Source organism: Micropterus salmoides, unplaced genomic scaffold (assembly GCF_014851395.1).
Source record: "Micropterus salmoides isolate LMB-PRFRI ecotype aquatic unplaced genomic scaffold, ASM1485139v1 Ms_hic_scaffold_14, whole genome shotgun sequence".
Lineage (NCBI taxonomy): Eukaryota > Metazoa > Chordata > Actinopteri > Centrarchiformes > Centrarchidae > Micropterus > Micropterus salmoides.
The window spans coordinates 6944141-6967421 of record NW_024040485.1 but is presented as its reverse complement, the minus strand read 5'-3'; the positions used below and the strand labels follow the sequence as shown (position 1 = coordinate 6967421).

The following is a 23281-nucleotide window of genomic DNA, read 5'->3' as shown; positions in this document are numbered from 1 at the left end:
ATATAGGTTGAAAAGGATTTGCAAATGAATGTATTCTGGTTTTATTTACGTTTTACACAACGTCCCAACATTAGAATTGGGGTTGAGAGGATATGAGTTTTTTTAAAATAGTGTTGTCATTCTGATCCGACCTCCAGGGAGGAAAATGGAGTCCGAGGAGTATATGGAGAGCGAAGCAGTAAAGGAAGAGGACCTGAGAGGTGTTGTGAATAAGAAAAGGAAGAAGGATAGTGTTTCACATGATGCCAGCCAGTCGTGTTGGTGTGACACGAACGGATGGGATCTTTGCACAAGGTCAGAAAGTTTACCAGAGGAAAACTTTGAGATGTGAGGTCAAGTAGGACAACAAGAAGCGGGATCGTTGTTATTGATTGTTTGTCAAGGTGACAGAGAGATAAAGCTCTGAGCTCTTTCCTAATCAGGTCAGGAATCAAGAGAAAAGGAGTGATAAGTGGCGTACCGCTGTCAATGCAGGACAAGGCATTTCGGAGTATTCAAAATGTCTGTGAAGCAAGAAGACTGACACAATTTCGACAAGGGCAGAGGAAGGAAAGTAATTTGGCGTGTCTGACCTTTGAGGGGGAATTGCCAGAAAGAATATATTTAGATTATATATCTTACTGGGAGAGGCTGTATGAAAGAGCTCCACTCAGGCGCTTCTGCTGTCACTAATATGGACATGTTGCTGCAGTGTGTAGAGGAGTCGGAAGATGTGGGATCAACAGCTGTAAAAGAGAGGAGTGTGAAGAAGAGCAGGAGCCAGTCAGCACAATGTCTGAGACAAATAAAAGAAATGAAAGTGAGTAAAATCAGAGTGAAAGAGGGTCTGTCATATATGCCGAAGCTACCAAGAGACTGGAAAGAAAGGAGGAACGAGTGGAAAAGAAACAGCAGCCAAAAAGGAATGGAGAGAGGATCAGAATATGGTCTGCATCGACAAGAGGCAATTTCTGGCATTTATTGCCATGGTGGTAAATTGTGCAATTGAAATAAAGAGCAAGTCAGAGAGGATTAAGATGGTGTTGGATGCTGCAAGCAGATTCTTGGACACTGTGGACATAACAGGAGAAGAAACATCTAGACATTCCTCTGAGGGAAGCGTTTACATCAACTCAGCCAACCGAGTCTGACTCATAAAACTGACAATGCATTGAATGGGAATCCTCAGGGTGGTCACTGTAAAGCGTTTGCACTGGGAAAACTATTTTATACAGTAGCCTAGGTGGCGGTAATGCAACAATTTGGATGCCAACCGCCATAAAACCTCAAAGAAGAAGAAGAAGAAGATCTACCCTCCATACCGGTTGGTGGCGGTAATGCACCAATTCTTTGTTTGCCAACAGTGAAGAGAATTCAGAAGAACAAGAAGAACAAGCGTTTGTTTATGGTTTGTTTGCAAGTTTGTCCAGGCGAGTAGCTATTTGTTGCCTTCTTTCTGAGTAGGTTGACGTGTTATATTATAACAGATACGTTGCAGTACACTTGTAAACTTAAACTTGTAAACTTACTTGTAAACGTTTCAGTGTTTGACGCGCACATCTAATTATCGTTCCTCTTCTGGGAGACGAGCGCACGTCATACAATAACAATAACCAATAACCTAAACAATAACCTCTGAGCAATCTCAGTGCCTACAATTTAAACCAAAGTCCTTATAAGCTCTGATTAAACTCACCAGCTGTGTGTGTGATCATATCATAAAACAGGTGTTACATCTGTCTGTGCATACTCTGCAGATTCTGTGATCAAGGAGCTTCAGCTGTACTGCCTTTGTAAAACTTATTTTTTTACATCGACACATACTGTAACTGCACAGCAAACGTTATTACAGTAGATGGTAAACTCCACTGTATTAAGAAGTTAAACTATAACAAACTATAACGTCGGAAACGTGACCCGCGGCTAGTCTGCCTCTTCTTTTCTAGGCAGGCTAACTTATTGTTGACCTTTACCCTAGAATAACCTGATCTGTCTCTGTCTGTTTCAAGGTAAAAGGTAGAAGGTTGTTTATTTGTTTCAGATTTGTGAAACCTTTATTCTGTTTGTGAAAATGAAAAAAAAAAAGGGCGATTTGGCGTTTGATATTAATTATATTATTTGCAGGTAATCCACATTAGAGCAGGTCCAGATCAAAAACCACCATACCCAGAGCTGTCAAATCTGGACTAGATTGTTGCAGAGTCTTTAAAACACAGTTTCAGGTTTATGAAATGTTTATTCTATTTGTGAAAATGGAAAAAGGGTCAATATGTATTTTTTGCATACCCAGATCAAAAACCACAATGACTAGATTGTCCCAGAGAGGCAAAAGAGTCTTTAAAACACTGTTTCAGATTTGTGAAAGCTTTATTCTATTTGTGAAAATGAAGAAAGGGCCGATTTATATGTATTTTACAGCAAGACTAGACAGTTGGTTGCAATTCACAACCTCCACACTAGATGCCACTAAATACACTTAACCTTTAAAAAGCAACATTTCTGTGCTCAGCTATTTTCATACAAATTTTATTCCATTCCTCAGTCAATATTTAGAAATCTTTTTTTGTGTTGGTAAATAATCAGTGATTAGTGATTTTTTTATTCACTTCATTTATATCAGTCACTGGTGTTGATGAAATATTGTGAGCCAGGTTCAGGTGTGAAGAAGTTTCGGAGACTGATAAAGACTTAACATTGCATGATTATTTGAGCCCAGCCAAGGAGATACAGAGCCAGCATACAACATGTGAACACGTCAAATGCCAACACCAAATCTGAAGCGTAACATCTTTTGGTCCCTTTTATGTTTCTGTCTTCCCCGTAGTGCCTGTGGGATTTCCCTCTTAGGTCATCTTTAGCTGGCCTTAACATAGAACAACTAATCTATCTGATGTTTAGACTCCAAGAACATGTGAAAAATAACTAGTGCTGGAAGGTCAGTGAACACTTGTGGGGTCATCTAATGACTCTAAGGTAGACCTGTCTAACTTTTCCCTGTTACATCAATTAAGCCCCGTAAGAAATATCTTCAACAACTGGATGTTTAATTTCTCTGGTTCCTGATGTAGTTATTAGGTTGCTACTTTTTGGGAGTACAGATGAAACAAAACGTTACAGTGAAGCCCTTCTATGTCGCATTGCCTAAAAAATGTCAAAAGTCAAAGAATGAAAGTATCTTTAGTTTCAGGTGAGATGTCCTCCCAAGTCAGACTGAGGCTGCTGCCGAGCGCCAGGTGTTTGTTTGACGAGCCCATTCAGGTGAAGGTGGCCGGGCTGAGGTCGAGACAGGTGGTCTCCATGAAAGCCAGATCAACTGACGAGAAAGGAGTGGTGTTCAGCTCCTCAGCCACCTACAGGGCTGATGGGAGCGGGGAGATCGACCTGAAGAGAGACCCCTCGCTCAGTGGCAGCTACGTCGGGGTTGAACCCATGGGTCTGCTGTGGTCGATGAGGGCGGACACCTTACATAAGTACTTTTTCAAGAACAATTCCTTAAACCCACATGTGGTGAAGTTCTCTGTACATGAGGGGGAGGAAAGGATGCTGGCAGAGGTGAACAACGAGAGGCTTCTGATTGGAGACGGGGTCAGCCGGCTCCCTGTCAAAGAGGGGAATATGCGTGGAGTCCTGTTTACTCCCCCAGGTAGGAGATTCAACATAGTTTAATTACAACCTAATAGTGTTTTATTATGACTATATAACAACTGTTTATTTATTAGGCCACCATAGCAATACCATGACATCTTGTGCTGCCACAGTCGATAAATGGAATGCAGCCACCATTAATAACTTTAAAAAATATACATAGATTAATCGATTATGAAAATTATTAACAGCTGCAGCCCTATAACGTGTTTCTGTAATGAGGCTTAGAGCTGTTACAGAATACTTGAGTCAAGCTTATATTGAGTTGTACCCCATAGACACTGACCTCAGTATTTGCTGCTTTTTTAAAAAATTTTATTTAATTAGTTAAACTGTGTAAAGGTGTGGTTGTAGCAGTGATATCAGTTTAGTGACTCTGCATCAAAAGGATGCACATTATGTAAGTTTTTATATGATCTACTGTTGACATTTACTCGTATGTGTATGTTCCAGGAGAAGGTCCGTTTCCTGCTGTGTTGGATCTGAGCACCTTTCCATCTGAGAAAAGAGCCTCTCTGCTGGCAAACAAAGGGTTTGTGGTTCTGGCTGTAGCGGTGTACACTGATAAGCCTGACAACGTGAAAGAGCTCCATCTGGACCACTTTAAAGAAGCAGTGGATTTCTTACAACAACATCCTAAGGTGAGTAGTTTGCGTAACTTTTAAACCCAGCAGCATAAAGTCACAAGCCTTTGATTCTGACATGTTCAGTGGTAAGCAGCTATTGATTCAGTGTGTATTTTGCGATTTTAACAAAGTTAAATCTGCAGTAACTAATACATTTTTTGGCCACTGTGGGGCAGCGGAAACACGTTATAATTGCAAAACATATCCCTTTTATGTTGACATGGTAAACGTGCTAGCAAACTTATTTACACATCCAGCTGTTATGCATCAACATTAACATTCATTTGGAGTCATGAAAGTCAAATAGTCACTCTCTTATAGCTCTGTTTATGGACTCCACCAACTCCAGAGGGAAATTTAGCTGCTAAGTGCTCCACTATGTTCTCCAGCTAGTGCTAAACTTTGTCAGCTGAGAGAGCGGTGACAAGTCAGACAGATAAACAATGAGAACTCGCTAAAACTCTCTCTGTTATTCTAAAAATAACAATGTGAAAGGTTGAAACATTATTATTCTAAAAAAAAACCGATTACAACTGCTTCAAATAATATTATATTGTTCTGGACACCCATGGCACTGGGCCTAAAGCCAGCAGCCACTTTTCTGGCTCTGTCTAAAGGTTCCAACGCCCACCTACCAGCACCTCTAAATCTTACAAATTACCATGTAATATCTTGCTGATTTAATCTACACAAAACCCAGTGTAATATCCATTGTGCATTTTACGGGGGTTATATGCTGGACTCTTCTTGGCTGGCTCTTATTTGAAGCTTAAAATTGACATTTATGCGAATTATTGTGTCATAAAGGTTTATTTTGAAGTGTGCTAAGCAGTTAATTGGGTCCTCTGTCAATACACTACACAGTGTGCACTTTTGGTGGTAGTAACGCATTACTAATAAATATGTTCCTTAGATCTCAAGAGCTTGCACTCAACATTGCACTGCCTTGGATCCTCAGCGTGAAGGCGATCGGCTGAACCGTTTTTGAGAAAATCATGAGACAGGCAGAGACTCCTTCCATTTTAGTTAGATTAGCGAAAGGTCGTACTACTTTCAAAATAGGTGTTTTTACATGTTTTTATATAGTTTTATCATACAATTGACTAATTATGTTGATAATACAGTTTTTTTCAAAGTTGATTGATCCACCATGCTTGAGTAGACCTCCACATTTGGTCCAGTTTTTACACTGTTATCCTGATTCACCTTCGTAGCCCAGTTCCTGAGCTCTGTGTTTATTATATCGTGTTGCATTTATTTTCTTTATTTTCCTCCCAGGTGGGCAGTAAAGGAGTTGGTATAATATCACGATCAAAGGGGGCAGATATTGCGCTTTCACTTGCTGCTTATGTGCCAGGTGTTGAGGCCACAGTGTGGATCAACGGCAGCAACGCCAATATAGCTGTTCCTCTATACTACAGGAAACGCCAAATCCTCACACCATTACTGTACGACTCCAGCAAGGTGATTACCACAAATTCAGGGGCTATCGTTATCAAGTACAGTGTTAAAAATCCCCTGGCAGAGGAAAACAAGGGCAGCCTGGTCCCCATTGAACAAGCCAAGGGACGTTTCCTGTTTGTGGCTTCAGAGGACGACCTCAACTGGGACAGTAAAGGTTACATGGATGAGATGGTGGAGAGACTGAAGCGTCATGGGAAGGATAACTTTGAGACTGTGTATTACCCGAGAGCTGGACACCTACTGGAGCCGCCTTATGGACCGTTCTGTCCCTCCGCTTTACATGGGCTCCTCAGCAGTTCAGTGCTGTGGGGGGGTGAGCCGGTGGCTCACGCAGCAGCTGAAGTCCACATGTGGAAGAAGATCCAGGAGTTCTTACGATCTCAGCTGAGCTGTGATGCTACTCGTACTAAAGCCAAATTATAGATGCAAATTGGATGATAGGAAATACTTCAAGGCTGCTAATTGAAGGTGGGGTGTGCGATTCTGGATAAATCCAATACCATGACAAATATCACGATATAGAGCGCACAGCGACACAGCAAGTAATGTAACTAACATTAGATAAGTTGTGGCTACAGTTGCTGCTGCGAAGCTAACACAGACAGCGATACTCACAACTCTCCTGCTACTGTAGCTAACATCACAACCACTGCCTATCCTGGAGAACTAGAAAGTAAGCTTAGTGTGTGTGCAGTAATTTAAAGTTACCTGACACACAAATCATGACTGGAATAGTGTTGTGTGACGTTTTCCAAGCCACTTTGTTTGTTTGGGCTGTTTTCAAACACCAGACAGAACGGACAGCTATCTGAGCGTGAGAAGATATTCACTGAATTTGACAAAAAGATATGTATTGGATTAGAATTGCATACCCCACCTTTAACTCTAGTATAATCATGTGTGAATGTGTGTTAATGTTTTGTAATGAATAGAACCATTTAATATTTGATTGATAATAGGTGATATCGCTTCTTGTAAGGCTATGAAAACAGGGTGCATGCTCACTACATTTAAAGGAGAAAACGTTAAGATGTATTTAGTGCACTGCTAGAATCTGACTGAAATTGAATTGTTAAAATGTGAATAGTGGAAAATAGAACATTTGAGATTGAAACTGATATCATGAAATGGCAGCTTGAGAATCAAAAGTGAAATCGAAAAAGCCTGAAATGGATGAAGGAAAAGCTTAAAGTGAAAAATGCAAAAGGAAAAACAACTTCACTGAGACAGAAAACATTGTTACAACCCAGCTCGTTAGGGTAGGGCAGTAACAAGGTATTTGGGATAAATTAAGGTGGTAAGGACAACTGAATTCAGGTTGAGTCAATTGTTTAATTAAATGAGTTGTCTCCGAAAAAAAAACAACAAAAGGAGGCTATGTAGGTACTGACAAAAAAAACACTTAACAAAAGGAGGTCAGTACCTACATGCTGTACAGGAATGTAGGGTAACCAAACAGATAATTTTCCACCTTAAAGGGTGCCACTCACATTCTGTAGTTCACAAAGTTTTTAACTAACAAGAGTCACTTAAGCAGGCAACCGACAGAAACAGGTAAATTCAACACTCAAGACATTCACAGGGGTACACAACCAACAACAAGGCGAACTGATCACTGGCTCACAGTCACCTTGAACTACAGGAACACAAACTATTAGTAGGCCAGCTGGTGTTGATTGGTGAGTCCTGGTTGGCAGGTTCGGTAGGATCTTCGGCCACACCAATCAGACGCCAGCAACCAGGAAGTGGGTGGTTCCAGGTCCAGGGGAACCAATCCTCAACAGGTGCTTGCAGCGGGGATTTGCATACAGTTCAGACAACTCCAAAACACAACTACTCTAAGGCAGCCAGCGACGGCCGTAACACTCCCCCCCCTTAAATTATAAGCCCCCGTGGCTTGGCAATAAAGCTACTAACTTAGCTAATCTCTACAGTCTCGACAAAGCATCAGCTAGCACATTTTCAGACCCCTTCTTATGTCGGATGTCGAGGTTGAAGTCCTGAACCACCAGTGCCCATCGCATGAGTCGCTGGTTGTGGTTAAACATGCGAGACCGAAAAACAAGGGGATTATGATCAGTGAACACAACAACAGGCAGAGGAGTAGACCCAACATATACCTCAAAGTGCTGTAGTGCTAACAACAGAGCAAGGGCTTCCTTTTCAATGGTGGAATAATTTATCTGGTGTCGGTTGAACTTGCTGGAAAAGTAAGCAACAGGATGGTCAGTACCATCCTCCCCGTCCTGTAACAGGACAGCACCAGCGCCCACTGTACTGGCGCCTACCTCAAGCTTGAAGGGAGCGGTAAAGTCAGGGGCAGCGAGCACAGGAGTGTGACATAACAAGGTCTTTACACTATCAAATGCTACCTGGCATTCTGGGGTCCATACGTAATCCACCTTGGTGCTGAGTAAACTTGTGAGTGGGGAGGCGATACTGGAGAAGTTGCGGCAGTACCTCCTGTAGTATCCAGCCATCCCCAGAAACTGGCGCAGGGCTTTCCGGGTCGTGGGAACAGGGCAGTCCCTGATGGCAACAACCTTGGCCTCAACAGGGCGCACTTGTCCCTGCCCAACCTGCTGTCCAAGATAGGTGACGGTGGCTTTTCCAAATTCGCATTTGACAACATAAAAAAGTATAAAACAGGAAGTTCTCTGATAAAATACTTTAAGCTTAAATTGAAATAGGAAAACATCTTAAGACATCAGAAGCTGAAGAAACCTTAGTTTTTGAAATAAAGTAAAATTTAACCAAGTTAGCATACAATACTTTGTTGTCCATTTTCCTTTTAGAACTTTAAGTCGCATATAAAGTAGGATGACAAGGAAAGTGTCCTATCTCTCATTTTGAATGTTATTCTGTATAGGCTACGGTAATTTTGTATTCTTAATTTTTTTTTGTCTTGTGTACTGACACATATCAATAAACTTGAACTTAACCATCTTTGGCTGGAGCGGGGCCACCTTATAAACACAAGTCTGGTACCTGGCGTATTGGGTGAGTGAGGAAGTTACACCATCGGTCGGTCCAGTGTTGGCCATTGCCCATTACATCCTCAGGAGAATTTTAAGCTTTGCTAAAATGAAAAACCCTGCACACGCAGTGGGCACCTAGTCTTGAAAATAGGGAGATGCACAACCATGCAGCCCAATGACTATGTAAGAAATCCACTGCTTTAAAGTGGTCCAGATGCATCTCTGACATTAACAAGTAAACACTGCTACAGCCAGAACCACAAAACCTATGTTAGCCAGATATGTCAGATGTAAAGGTGTTTAGATCCAACACAGCAGGAAAGGGACCTTCTCTGGGAGCATACACATAGGCCTGCGAGTAAATGTCAACAGTGGATCACATAAAATCCTACATCTACTTACATAATGACCTGATGCGGCCAGAACAGTCTGGAGCTCTGAAGACAGTGGAGATGGTCATGGACTTCAGAAAGCCCAGCCCCACCCTCGCCCATCATCCTGCGTGACTCATCAGTCGCCACTGTGGACTCCTTCCGCTTCCTGGGCACCATCATCTCCCAGGACCTCAAATGGGAGCTGAACATCACCTCCATCACCAAAAAGGCCCTGCAGAGGGATGCATCAATAATACTGATTTCATTGCTACAACCACAGCTTTGTGGTTTATCTAATTATATTAACTTTAACGACAGAAAAGCAGCCAACATTGAGGTCATGGTCTATGGGGTACAACTGAAAATAAGCTTGACTCAATCATTTTGTAAAAGCTCTATGCTGTTACACCTCATGTTGGTGGACCCAAGAGCCAACACAGAACACAGCAGGCGATGTGAAAGTGAGCAGTTTTTTATAAACAAACGTGTTGATGAAGAGGTATGTGGTTGGGCAGACTCGTCATAGATGCTGGTAGTCTTACCACCATGGGGTTAATAACCTTGTTAATCACAAACGGATCCACAAAACAAGGTGCCAACTTATGTCTGGTGCACACCGATTTTAAAATCTTAATCAATTTTAAAAACATGGGATACCACAGACATAACAAACCGATTTTAATTTTAAGAACGCACATACAGGAGGAAGGGTGATGAAGCCAAAATGCAGCACAGTCCAGTGACACTTTTATCCAAAGTGACTTACAATTGCTATACAAGCAACAAGGGTTAAGTGTCTTGCTCAGGGACACAATGGTGGATGGGTAACAGTGGGGGATTGAACCCGGAGCTCTCACACCAAAGGCAGGTATCTTATCCATTGCACCATCGCCACCCTATATGCACTGCTCAAAAAAATAAAGGGAACACTTAAACAACACAATGTAACTCCAAGTCAATCACACTCCTGTGAAATCAAACTGTCCACTTAGGAAGCAACACTGATTGACAATCAATTTCACATGCTGTTGTGCAAATGGAATAGACAACAGGTGGAAATTATAGGCAATTAGCAAGACACCCCCAATAAAGGAGTGGTTCTGCAGGTGGTGACCACAGACCACTTCTCAGTTCCTATGCTTCCTGACTGATGTGTTGGTCACTTTTGAATGCTGACGGTGCTTTCACTCTAGTGTGTAGTAATGGTGTGGGGTGGCATTTCTTTGGGGGGCCGCACAGCCCTCCATGTGCTCGCCAGAGGTAGCCTGACTGCCATTAGGTACCGAGATGAGATCCTCAGACCCCTTGTGAGACCATATGCTGGTGCGGTTGGCCCTGGGTTCCTCCTAATGCAAGACAATGCTAGACCTCATGTGGCTGGAGTGTGTCAGCAGTTCCTGCAAGAGGAAGGCATTGATGCTATGGACTGGCCCGCCCGTTCCCCAGACCTGAATCCATTTGAGCACATCTGGGACATCATGTCTCGCTCCATCCACCAACGCCACGTTGCACCACAGACTGTCCAGCAGTTGGCGGATGCTTTAGTCCAGGTCTGGGAGGAGATCCCTCAGGAGACCATCCGCCTCCTCATCAGGAGCATGCCCAGGCGTTGTAGGGAGGTCATACAGGGACGTGGAGGCCACACACACTACTGAGCCTCATTTTGACTTGTTTTAAGGACATTACATCAAAGTTGGATCGGCCTGTAGTGTGGTTTTCCACTTTGATTTGAGTGTGACTCCAAATCCAGACCTCCACGGGTTGATAAATTTGATTTCCATTGATAATTTGTGTGATTTTGTTGTCAGCACATTCAACTATGTAAAGAAAGGAGTATTTAATGAGATTATTTCATTCATTCAGATCTGGGATGTGTTATTTTAGTGTTCCCTTTATTTTTTTTAGCAGTGTATATAATATACTGTATAATAAAATCATAATTTACTGTATGTGTTGATTATATTTTGTATTATGAATCTGAATGTGCAAGGTAACTGGTAACTAAAGTTATCAAATGAATGTAGTGGAGTAAAAAGTGCAGTATTTCCCTCTGAATTGTTGTGGAGTAGAAGTATAGTTGCAGACAATGGAAATACTCAAGTAAAGTAACACTTCTATTGGTTAACAGTATTTTAACATATACCTACAGTAGGCTACCTGACTGCAGATGTCACACTGCCGCAGGCAGGGAGGTGACAGTTGTGTGTTTGGTTTTGTCTGTCTGTGTGTGGTCTCTGTCTCTCCCTCTGGCCTCACCTTTCCTCCCTCTCCCTCAGGGCGGAGTTGTGGGCTGCACCACTGGGCGGTTCTCCCCAACTGCAGGCAATCTGCTGCTCACACACCTGTCTCCTGTCATCAGGACTGGCTTTTATACCCTGCCATCTTCTCAGTTCCTTGCTGAATTATTAAGTCTAGTTTGTGAGTGAAACTATGACCAGCTTTATCCTGCCTCCTGTTGCTTCTGTACCTGTTTTTTGACTCTGTATTCCTGTGCCCTGCTTAGTGTTCTTGGAGAACCCTGCTCTGCTCTCGTGCTGCTCTGTTACGGAAGACGGCTGGAGATTCCCCATCGCAAACTCACTTCTCTGCCAGCCCTATTTAACTGCCCTGCCAGGCCTCGCACTTACCTGCCACGCCACGCCACACCAGAGGAACCTTACCCCCAGCATCAAGCCTATCTCACCATATCTTGTCAAACTGTGTGAAAATCCTCCTGAGCCATGTTCTTGTCTGCATCTGGGTTCTGAGCCATGAGACAATAAAGCAAATTGTGGGCTATTCATTATTTATTTAGTTCTTTCAATCACAGGTGGAGACCATACATAAAGTGATCAAGAAAAAAGGTCCTCAAGTATAGACTTACAAGGTATGTGTGTATGTGTGTATATTTAAATGATTAATTATGTTGTTGGGGATGGAAACTTGTGAGGACAAAAAGCTGGTCCCCACAAGGATACCTACTTTTTCTTTCTTTCTTTTTTTTTTTTTTTTTTAACTTTTTCCAAATAAACTACCTTGGTGTTTCTTCTGAAGTGTTCTTCCTCTAAAACTATAGATGGATTGCAACATATATGAAGATTATAGATCCAGTAGGCAGCTGAGCAACAGAGAACCCTATGAAAAGAGAAGAGGAGGAGAACTAGAGAGAAAAAGATTGGAACACAGCTATGTTTGGCCACATAAACAAACAGAAGGTTTTCAGAAAGTTCACAGTAAGTAGGTAAGTCCATGTTTGTCAGTAGGTAAAACATTGACTTAGAACTTTGCTTAAATGATCCTATTAAGTAGGTAAGTCCATGTTTGTCAGTAGGTAAAACATTGACTTAGAACTTTGCTTAAATGATTCATCGCGACTGAAACCGACCTGCTGGATGAGAGTATATGGTATGGTATAAGGGAATCCCAAAAGGTACATTTTAAATTTGTAAAGGCCCCAACGGAGTCAGACTGATATCAGTAGGAAGGTTATGTATGAGTTTGACAAATAGCTTTTGTTTCACACTTTGAACAAGGATTTTCATCTTTAATGTTTAAACCTCAACTCTTGGTTATGAAAAGCTTTTAACTGGCGAGGCAGTAGTTAGGGAAGCCCTGTATCTAACTGTGTTACAGTGACTGACACTTATTTTATTAAATATCGCCTACTATTAATTTTTTTTGGCCTCTGTGTCATTTAGCTTCAGTTTGACAGAATACTTGAACTTATGTTTGCATTGTGCAACACAGCCCTGTGCAAACAGAATTACATTAGGATTCAAGTAAATGATTTATTTAATAGCAGCCAGCATTACATTTACATTACATTTATTCATTTAGCTGATGCTTTTATCCAAAGCAAATTACAACTGCTATCGATTGCTGTTCTGAAAAAGTTACAGCTTATAGGACGAAGACAGGAAACACCTACAAGCGAAAGAGGTGGCATAAGCTAGATAACAGTTCTGGTCTATCTCTGAGTGACATTTGTCAAGCTTTTATCGTCAGTCAATTCTGGATTCATTGTAGTGCATGTATTGACTCCTTGAAAGTAAACAATCATTAATTAAGACTCCAGTGACTCTGTCGTTCTTTGGAAAAGATTTTCTTAACTACTTGGTCCTTCGAGCCAGATCCCAATATCCTTCCTCCAGCCAGGTTTGGGACCTGAAACCGTGCACAGGGGGAGTCAGAGATTCCTCGGACCTCCTGCTGAATTGCTGTGACAACAGAGGCCAGGACCCGCTGGAAAGAAGAGGGTGACAGGATCCTACAGAGGAGACAGACTTACTGGACTCCCAGAGACCGGATTGTAGGTGAGGATAAAACATATAGTTACTTGAAAGACAGAAACTTGGTATTCAGATAGTGATGATATTCTGTTCCATTGGCTTGTTTCAGAGTGTTCATGAACCGACTCACTGTTTTAACCACACCCTTGACCTTCTTCTGGTATACGGTATTGAAATTGAACATTTAATAGTGTTCCCACAGAATCCCTCTTTATCGACCACTGTTTTATAACTTTTGAGTTTGTATTACTGAACTACACGCCATTGGGCAAAACATTTCTATACAAGATGTCTGTCTGTAGCTAAATTTAAGGATGCGATTCCATCAGCTCTAAATTCATTATCAAGTCACAAAGTAACGGAGGACTCCTATGCTAATTCCACTCCCTCCCAAATCGATCATCTTGTTGATAGTGCTGCAGGCTCGCTGCGAATGACACTCGACTCTGTAGCCCCTCTAAAAAAGAAAATAATAAAGAAAGCAGTTGCTAAACAGCTGTGTGACTTTCTACAGAGCAATAGTTTATTTGAAGATTTTCAGTCAGGATTTAGAGTTCATCATAGCACAGAGACAGCACTGGTGAAAATTACTAATGACCTCCTAATTGCATAAGACAAAGGACTTGTCTCTGTACTGGTTTTATTAGATCTTAGTGCTGCATTTGATTCCATTGACCATCAGCTCCTATTGCAGAGACTGGATCATTTCATTGGCATTAGCTGGTTTAAGTCCTATTTATCAAATTGATTTCAGTTTGTACATGTTAACGATGAGTCCTCCATGCACGCCAAAGTTAGTCATGGAGTTCCTCAAGGATCTGTTCTTGGGGCCCAAGCACCTCCGTGACGCATTATCTAAAGAAATAGTTTCCCTTGATGGCATCGCCCTGGCCTCCAGCACCACTGTGAGGAATCTTGGAGTTATCTTTGATCAGGACATGTCGTTTAAGTCTCACATTAAGCAAATTTCAACGACCGCCTTTTTTCACCTATGTAATATTGCGAAAATAAGGAACATCCTGTCTAAAAATGATGCAGAAAAACTAGTCCATGCATTTGTTACTTCTAGGCTGGATTACTGAAGAATGCTGCAGCATGTGTTCTGACAGGAACCAGGAAAAGAGATCATATTTCTCCTGTCTTAGCTTCTCTGCATTGGCCTCCAGTAAAATCCAGAATAGAATTTAAAATCATTCTTCTACCTACAAAGCTCTTAATGGTCAGGCACCATCTTATCTTAAAGAGCTCATAGTACCTTACTACCCCACCAGAGCACTGCGCTCCCAGAATGCAGGGTTACTTGTGGTTCCTAGAGTCTCCAAAAGTAGACTAGGAGCCAGAGCGTTCAGCTATCAAGCGCCTCTCCTGTGGAACCAGGTTCCAGTTTGGGTTCAGGAGGCAGACACCATCTCCACATTTAAGACTAGGCTTAAGACTTTCCTCTTTGACAAAGCTTATAGTTAGGACTGGCTCAGGTGAGTCCTGAACCATCCCTTAGTTATGCTGCTATAGGCCTAGACTGCCGGGGGACTTCCCATGATGCACCGAGCTCCTCTCTCCTCTACTTTCTCTCCCTCTGTATGCAACCTCATCCCATTATTGCGTGTTACTAACTCAACTTTTCCCCTTTCCGGAAGTCTTGTGCTTTCTCGTCCCTCTCCTCTTTCCTCCTATCACTTCCTGCAGGTGTTTCTGGCTCTGGAGCTGTGGAGTCTGGATCTGTGGTTGTGGGTCACCTGCTGCTCCCGTGTTCCTGCTTGACACCCTCTGCTACAACAACTATTGTTACTAGTCCTATTGTTATAATCATTAACATTACGATTATTATCATTAACACTACTATAAATATCTGTACCATTATTCATTTAGTCTATAGCAACATCACCTTTACTGTCTGTACCTCTGTGTGTATATTGTGTAGGCTGCCTCCCTCCCCTCTCTGTCCTTCCATCCCTCTCTCTTTCTCTCACTGTTCCTCTCTCTCTCTCTCCTTCACCCCCAACCGGTCGAGGCAGATGGCCGCCCACCCTGAGCCATGGTTCTGCTCGAGGTTTCTGCCTCTTAAAAGGAAGTTTTTCCTTGCCTCTGTCGCCTAGTGCTTGCTCTTGGTGGGAATTGTTGGGCTTCTGTAAATAACAGCACAGAGTATGGTCTAGACCTGCTCTTTTATGAAAAGCGCTGTGAGATAACTGTTGTTGTGATTTGGCGCTATATAAATAAAATTGAATTGAATAATCAGAGAAGCATAGTCCCAACTACTGACTAGAAAAGTAATGAGGAAAGATAGGGAATGTGGGGTTCTGGGAGTCTAGGACTCTGCAGTAGTCCATAGCCTGTGAAGAAGGCTACAGGAATTAATAACTCCGTGTGCATGTTGAAATTTCTGATGTAGGCTAAGAGTAATGGAGAGGAGAGCAAACTTCAGGAGCTTAACAGACTGGTGACTGGTGGTGCAGCTGTTGGTGTACAGGGAGAAGAGCAGAAGGGAAAGAACGCAGCCTTGAAGGGAACCGGTTCTAATGGTCCTGGAATCAGAGACTGCAAACTCTGAGGAGTGGGAGGAGGGGATGGTGGACTGGGGCTGAAGCTGAACGGAGGAGTCATGGGGGATGGTGTCCAAATGACTCTCAAAGTGGCTGTAGAACTGGTTCAGATCATTTGCCAGGCAAGAGTCGTTGATGGAGTGGGGGCTTTGGGTTTGTACTTTGTGATCTGTCTGAAACCCCTCCAGACAGAAGTGGCGTCGTTTGCAGAGAACTGGTCCTTCAGCCTCTCGTTTAGCTTCTCGCACCTCCTTTCTAAACCTGTACTTTAACGCCCTGCATCCGGTCCTGTCTCCACTCCTAAATGTCTCCTCCTTTTCCAACCTAAGCTGTCGGAGTTTGGCTCTAAACCAGGGTTTGTCATTGTTATAACTCACCCTGGTGTGTGTTGGTGTACAGCTGTCCTCACAGAAACTGATGTAGGACGTCACAGCATCAGTAAACTCATCCAGACTATTGGTAGCAGTCCTGATAACCTCCCAGTCAGTGCAGTCCAAATCTGCAGAGTGAACCAGGTGATTCATAACTTGTTCCTGATAGGAGAAATTGGACCTGTTACAACCTTCCCCTCTCTCCCCTACTATGGGGAGGAGGGATATTGAGTGACGTGAACAGGAGTTTTGATAAAACTGCTCAGCTATTTTGATACAAACTTAATTCCATTCTTCAGTCAATATTTAGAAATCTTTGTGAGATAGTTTGTGGTATATTGTATGTATATAGCTTTGCTCTGTGCCTTTCTCTCCTCCTTCTGCTTACTAACCCCACATGCACACACCACGTGATCTCTGAAGCTAACCAGACCTGTGACCCACAGTAGGCTAGCATCAGAGTGCGTCCCCATTTTTTTTAGTTCAGGGGAGAGTGATTTTCCGCCCTCTTGATCTTGAAATGACATGATTTGACCGGCCATCTTGATTCCAAAGTCAGCTGGCCTCTAGCACAACCGGATCTGGCACCACGTGGTTGGATCCATCCCCCTCCTTTGTCTCTCACACACCCACACACACACACACACACACACACACACACACACACACACACACACACACACACAAATGCTTGCTGGATTGTTGTATATTTTTGTATGATTTGTTTATTGACTTTATTTCATTTTTGCTTACAATAGTTAATAGTGATTTACTTAAAGTTATTGATCATTGATCTATGCTTGAGTTGAAAAAATCCTATTATAATTTTAAGAAGTCGTTGCCTGTGATTATTTATGTATAATGTTGTAGTAAGAGTTGGTTGCCACGGCCTGTGTGCGGATTCACCCTTCTGTGTTTGCCATCTATAGGTGGACAAACCCCATTTTAGACTGATCATACTTGGCTCATATTTGGTTATTGGTCCCTGATCCCAGGGTGGTGCCCCGTATTTATTCATTATAATTAATAATTTTCTTAATTGGTTTCAGGTGAGATGTCCTCCCAAGTCAGACTGCGGCTGCTGCCGAGCGCCAGGTGTTTGTTTGACGAGCCCATTCAGGTAAAGGTGGCCGGGCTGAGGTCGAGACAGGTGGTCTCCATGAAAGCCAGATCAACTGACGAGAAAGGAGTGGTGTTCAGCTCCTCAGCCACCTACAGGGCTGATGGGAGCAGGGAGATCGACCTGAAGAGAGACCCCTCGCTCAGTGGCAGCTACGTCGGGGTTGAACCCATGGGTCTACTGTGGTCGATGAGGGCTGACACTTTGCACAGAAAGTTTCAAAAAACAAATGCACTAAACCCCCACGTGGTGAAGTTCTCTGTGCACTAGGAGGAAGGGGAGGAAAGGATGCTGGCAGAGGCAACCAACGAGAGGCTTCTGATTGGAGACGGGGTCAGCCGGCTCCCTGTCAAAGAGGGGAATATCCGCGGAGTCCTGTTTACTCCCCCAGGTAGGAGATTCATCATAGTTTAATTACAACCTAATAGTGTTTTATTATGAATATATAACAACTGTTAATTTACTTGGCCATAGCAATAGCTACAAGCAGCCATTCTGACTTGTCATAGCATGAAAAGCACAGGTTTTATTAACAATGGCTCCGATACCTTTAGATGTCCCAGTAGGCCCAGACAGTGAGCCAGCATGCACAATACCAGGACCCTGAAACCAGTTATGATAAATGTAATGCAGCCATCATTAGTTATTTATGTCCATATCCATAGATTAATCAGTTATGAAAATAAATAATGATTGCAGCCCTATAACTTGTTTATGTAATGACGATTTTACAAAAGTTCAATGACTCTGCATCAAAAGGATGCACAGTATGTAAGATGTAGGATTTTATATGTTCAATTCAATTTTATTTATTTAGTGCCAAATCACAACAACAGTTATCTCACAGCGCTTTTCATAAAAGAGCAGGTCTAGACCATACTCTGTGATGTTATTTACAGAAGCCCAACAATTCCCACCAAGAGCGAGCACTAGGCGACAGAGGCAAGGAAAAACTTCCTTTTAAGAGGCAGAAACCTCGAGCAGAACCATGGCTCAGGGTGGGCGGCCATCTGCCTCGACTGGTTGGGGTGAAGGAGAGAGAGAGAGAGAGAGAGAGGGAAAGGGAGATGGAGAGAGGGCAAGAGAGGAACAGAGAGAAAGAGAGAGCCTATAGCAGCATAACTATAAGCTTTGTCAAAGAGGAAAGTCTTAAGCCTACTCTTAAATGTGGAGATGGTGTCTGCCTCCTGAACCCTAACTGGAACCTGGTTCCACAGGAGAGGAGCTTGATAGCTGAACGCTCTGGCTCCTAGTCTACTTTTGGAGACTCTAGGAACCACAAGTAACCCTGCATTCTGGGAGCGCAGTGCTCTGGTGGAATAGTAAGGTACTATGAGCTCTTTAAGATAAGATGGTGCCTGACCATTAAGAGCTTTGTAGGTAGAAGAATGATTTTAAATTCTATTCTGGATTTTACTGGAAGCCAATGCAGAGAAGCTAAAACAGGAATGAATGATGAATTTAGAGCTGTCAGAACACATGCTGCAGCATTCTGGATCAGCTGAAGAGTCTTAATGGACTTTTTCAAGCAGCCTGATAATAAGGAATTGCAGTAACAAAAGCATGGACTAGTTTTTCTGTATCATTTTTAGACAGGATGTTCCTTATTTTCGCAATATTACATAGGTGAAAAAAGGCGGTCCTTGAAATTTGTGTGTGAGACTTAAACGACATGTCCTGATCAAATTTAACTCCAAGAAGTGGTGCTGGAGGCCAGGGCGATGCCATCAAGGGAAACTATATCTTTAGATAATGTGTCATGGAGGTGCTTGGGCCCCATAACAATGACTTCAGTTTTATCTGAGTTTAACATTAGAAAATTACAGGTCATCCAGGTTTTAACATCCTAAAGGCACATTTGAAGTTTAGTTAACTGATTAGTTTCATCTGGCTTGATCGATAGATATAACTGAGTATCATCTGCATAACAATGAAAGTTTATGTACTATTTCCTGATAATATTGCCTAAAGGAAGTATATATAAAGTGAACAGGATTGGTCCGAGGACAGATCCTTGTGGAACTCCATGACTAACTTTGGCGTGCATGGAGGACTCATCGATAACATGTACAAACTCAAATCAATCTGATAAATAGGACTTAAACCAGATTAGAGCGGTTCCTTTAATGCCAATGAAATGATCCAGTCTCTGTAATAGGTTCTGATGGTGAACGGTATCAAATCGAGCACTAAGATCTAATAAAACCAGTACAGAGACAAGTCCTTTGTCTTATGCAATTAGGAGGTCATTAGTAATTTTCACCAGTGCTGTCTCTGTGCTATGATGAGCTCTAAATCCTGACTGAAAATCCTCAAATAAACTATTGCTCTGTAGAAATTCACACTGCTGTTTAGCAACTGCTTTCTCCAGGATCTTAGAGAGAAGTTGAATGTTAGATATAGCTCTATAGTTGGCTAAAATATCTGGATCAAGTTTGGGCTTTTTCAGAAGAGGTTTAATTAAAGCTACTTTAAAGTACTGTGGTACATAGCCTGTTGATAAAGATAGATTGATCATATCTAGTATAGAAGTGCTGACTAGGGGTAAAACTTCTTTAAGCAGCCTAGTTGGGATGGGGTCTAAGAAGCAGGTTGCTGGTTTAGATGAAGAAATTATTGAAGTTAGTTGGTAAAGATTGAGGGAAGCAAAGCAGTCTAAACATATATCTGGTTCTACAGCTGTTCTAAGGTTCCGGAGTTTAGAGATAAGTTAGTGCCAGTTGAGGGCAGGTGTTGGTGAATTTTGTTTCTAATAGTTAGAATTTTATCATTAAAGAAGCATGAAGTCGTAACTACTGAGAGCTATGGGAATAGTTGGCTCAATAGAGCTGTGACTCTCTGTCAGCCTGGCTACAGTGCTGAAAAGAAACCCGGGGTTGTTCCTATTTTCCTCTATCAATGACGAGTAGTACGCTGCTCTGGCATTACGGAGCCTATAAGTTTTAAGACTATCTTGCCAAATTAATTAATTAATTTCCGAGTTTCAGTGTTACACCATGGAGCTAACCATCTTTGTTTTAGTATTTTCTTTTTTAGAGGGGCTACAGAGTTGAGTGTCATTCGCAGTGAGCCTGCAGCACTATCAACAAGATGATCGATTTGGGAGGGACTAAAATTAGCACAGGAATCCTCCGTTACTTTGTGATCTGATAATGAATGTAGAGCTGATGGAATCGCATCCTTAAATCAGACAGACATCTTGTATAAAAGATGTACCTGTGTATGTTTCAGGAGAAGGTCAGTTTCCCGCTCTGTTGGATCTGAGCAGCTTTAAGTCTGAGAAAAGAGCCTCTCTGCTGGCAAACAAAGGGTTTATGGTTCTGAATGTAGCAGTGTTCTCTGATAAGCCTGATAACATGAAAGAGATGGACCTGGACCACTTTAAAGAAGCAGTGGATTTCTTACTACAACATCCTAAGGTGAGTTTTTTGAGTAACTTTTAAGCCCAGTAGCATAAAGTCACAACCCTTTGATTCTCCTATTCCTCCTATTAATTACTTCTGTTTTCCAAAACTGGAAACAGGCTAAGCCTGGCCTATTCTGCAAAATAAATTGATTTAACAGTTTCATACTGCATACTACTATGAAACGCAGTATGTAGTATACTGCGTCATGGTGGTATGTAGTAGGCATTTATGAATGTTTACGAATTGTCTGTCTGCTATATGAGCAAAGCTGCTGGGTCTGATAACATCCCCGTGTACTAAACACATGAGTCAGTAATGACATCAGCTAGCTTAAGGGATAGGATTCCCACCTGCTTCAAGACAGCCACCATCGTCCCTGTACCTAAAAGTTTGCAGTGTCTAGTCTTGGGACAGTAAAGGTTACATGGAGGAGATGGTGGAGAGACTGAAGCGTCACGGGAAGGACAACTTCGAGAGTGTGTGTTACCCGAGAGCTGGACACCTACTGGAGCCGCCTTATGGGCCCTACTGCCCCTCTAGTGTTCATGGGTTTGTACTCAAGCCAGTCATATATGGGGGGGTGAGCCCAGCTCCCACGCAGCAGCTGAAGTCCACCTGTGGAAGAAGATCCAGGAGTTCTTCAGAACCCACCTGAGCTGTGATGCCACGCAGACTAAAGCCAAGTTATAGATGCAAATAGGTTAACATAAAAGAACAAGTAAGAAAATCATGAAATCAAGGCTGGCAGTTAACCTGATATAATTGGTTTACGAAGCTGAATGTTTTGTAATTAAGTGAACAATTTAATAATTTGATTGTTCATGGAATATATCAAGTTGAAATGTTATGACCGATTACAACCTGTTTCAGGCTTACTAGACTGAACAAAATTATAAACGCAACTCTTGTTTTTGCCCTTCATTCATCATGAGCTGAACTTAAAGATCTAAGACTTTCTCTGTGTACACAAATGGCCTATTTCTCTCAAATATTGTTCAGCAGGGTAGGAGAATATTGCGTGCTTTGAGTTAAATTCGGTGAAGTTTCGCTTACATGTTGTTTCTGTGTTGAGGAAGTGTATCACTTCAGTCTACACAGATATATAGAGTTGTGTCTGGCACAAAACAGTTGAGGAACCAAAAAAGAGTCAAAAAGGCCTATGTAATATAAACTGGGTCCGAGTTAGGCCCGGCAGGAGTCAGGATATTAGAGAAATGTATGTGTATGTCAATATTGCTAAAAATAGAGTCTATAGGGGTGTGTTAACAAAAAGTGTATACAGATGTTAAAATCCTGTATGTAAATGTTAGAAAACTCATTACCAAGGCCAACAATAATAATACCAAGAGTTAATAAAATTTGTGTCTTGAATATAAAGTTTAATGGTAATAGATGAATAGATATGGGGATATAAAAAGGTATAATAAGAAGTTGGAATGGATGGAAGTAGTAATAAAGTAATAAATATATGGATACATATTGATAAAATAGTTAATGTGGACAAGTATAGTGGAAAAGACATGTCTGATGTAGTCTCTGATTAAATGAAATAGTTATGTAACAAATTAAGCTCTGAAGCAGCAGTCCACGGCTGAATAAGGAAGACTGGATGAGAAAAGAAAAAAAGGAGTCCGCTCACACTAACAGAGAGTGCAGCAATAAGTTAATAATAACAGAATTTATTAAAGCTTCTTTAACTAATAAGGGGCCGACAGTAAGCAGAATAGTCATGGCTGCTGGAAAAGAAAAATGTAGTTGAAACAGCCTACTAAAATATTATGATAATAAAGAAAATTTAGTCCAGAATAACAGGCTGAAGACACTTTTTGGCTGGAGCGATCTTATAAAGACAAGGAGGGTGCAGAGCACTGGTGAGACGAGCAGGAAAAAAATTAAAATGATGATAACTGTAGATAACACTAATACTAATAATTACAGAGCAGATTAGAATTTGGGTCAACTAAAATGACAAAATGACAAAAAGACAGACCTTGTATATTCATATATAACCTATGCATACATACGTACTGTGTACATGTGAGATTCAGACTAAAGGCCTTATACTTTACTATAGATTAGTAGCAGGCAGTAGAAGGCATGGGGTATTGATAGCAAGAGTATCTGAGGTATCTGCACTGATGTCAGACACCATGCACATACGCTGAGGCAACATTCCACAACCACACTGTTGCCAGATAGAGAACTGCATGAGGCAGGTCGGCACTCATAGAAAGAATTAGAGGAATCAGCAATGAGTAGATGGCTACTGAGGACAGGAACATACACATAGCACATCAGGTGAGAAATACATTAACACATATACACACTAGGCTGCATTAGATACATATACATACATAGATACAATACATACACACAAGACAGGATAGTGTTTAGGGCAAGTGATGATGAATTAGCAGGAACGATTTTAATGAATAGAAAAACACATACATGAATACTGCTTGCGTTAAAACATGATTTTAAAGAACATTTGTAAATTAGGAAACAT

General features: G+C 41.8%; 2 protein-coding genes across 6 annotated transcripts in view; both read left to right on the top strand.

Annotated features, from left to right (window-relative positions):
- The first annotated feature begins 1314 nt into the window (after positions 1 to 1314).
- LOC119901725 (acyl-coenzyme A thioesterase 1-like) lies at positions 1315 to 21687 on the top strand. Of its 5 annotated transcripts, none has more exons than XM_038717346.1 (4): positions 1315 to 1409; positions 3161 to 3622; positions 4078 to 4265; positions 5529 to 8660. In XM_038717346.1, the coding sequence occupies exons 1-4, from the start codon at positions 1385 to 1387 to the stop codon at positions 6135 to 6137; spliced, it is 1284 nt and encodes a 427-aa protein (XP_038573274.1). In that variant the 5' UTR covers positions 1315 to 1384; the 3' UTR covers positions 6138 to 8660. The 5 variants fall into 5 exon arrangements, with proteins under 5 accessions (XP_038573274.1, XP_038573276.1, XP_038573277.1 ...); XM_038717348.1 differs by having other exon boundaries at positions 1368 to 1439; XM_038717349.1 differs by lacking the exons at positions 1315 to 1409; positions 5529 to 8660 and adding exons at positions 11343 to 11484; positions 11570 to 11851 and having other exon boundaries at positions 1455 to 3622.
- LOC119901728 (acyl-coenzyme A thioesterase 5-like) overlaps positions 12450 to 23281 on the top strand; it is a 28530-nt gene continuing 17698 nt past the window's right edge. The window contains exon 1 of the mRNA XM_038717354.1: positions 12450 to 13358. The gene's annotated coding sequence lies outside the window, so the exon portion shown is untranslated. The remainder of the gene's footprint in view (positions 13359 to 23281) is intronic.

What these genes read in the sequence shown, in the direction of transcription:
- LOC119901725 (XM_038717345.1), top strand. Translation starts at nt 3,109, where the DNA reads ATGTCGCATTGCCTAAAAAATGTCAAAAGTCAAAGAATGAAAGTATCT. An exon ending in AGTCCTGTTTACTCCCCCAG is followed by an intron (nt 3,623 to 4,077) that starts GTAGGAGATTCA and finishes TGTATGTTCCAG; the next exon opens with GAGAAGGTCCGTTTCCTGCT. An exon ending in TCTTACAACAACATCCTAAG is followed by an intron (nt 4,266 to 5,528) that starts GTGAGTAGTTTG and finishes TTTTCCTCCCAG; the next exon opens with GTGGGCAGTAAAGGAGTTGG.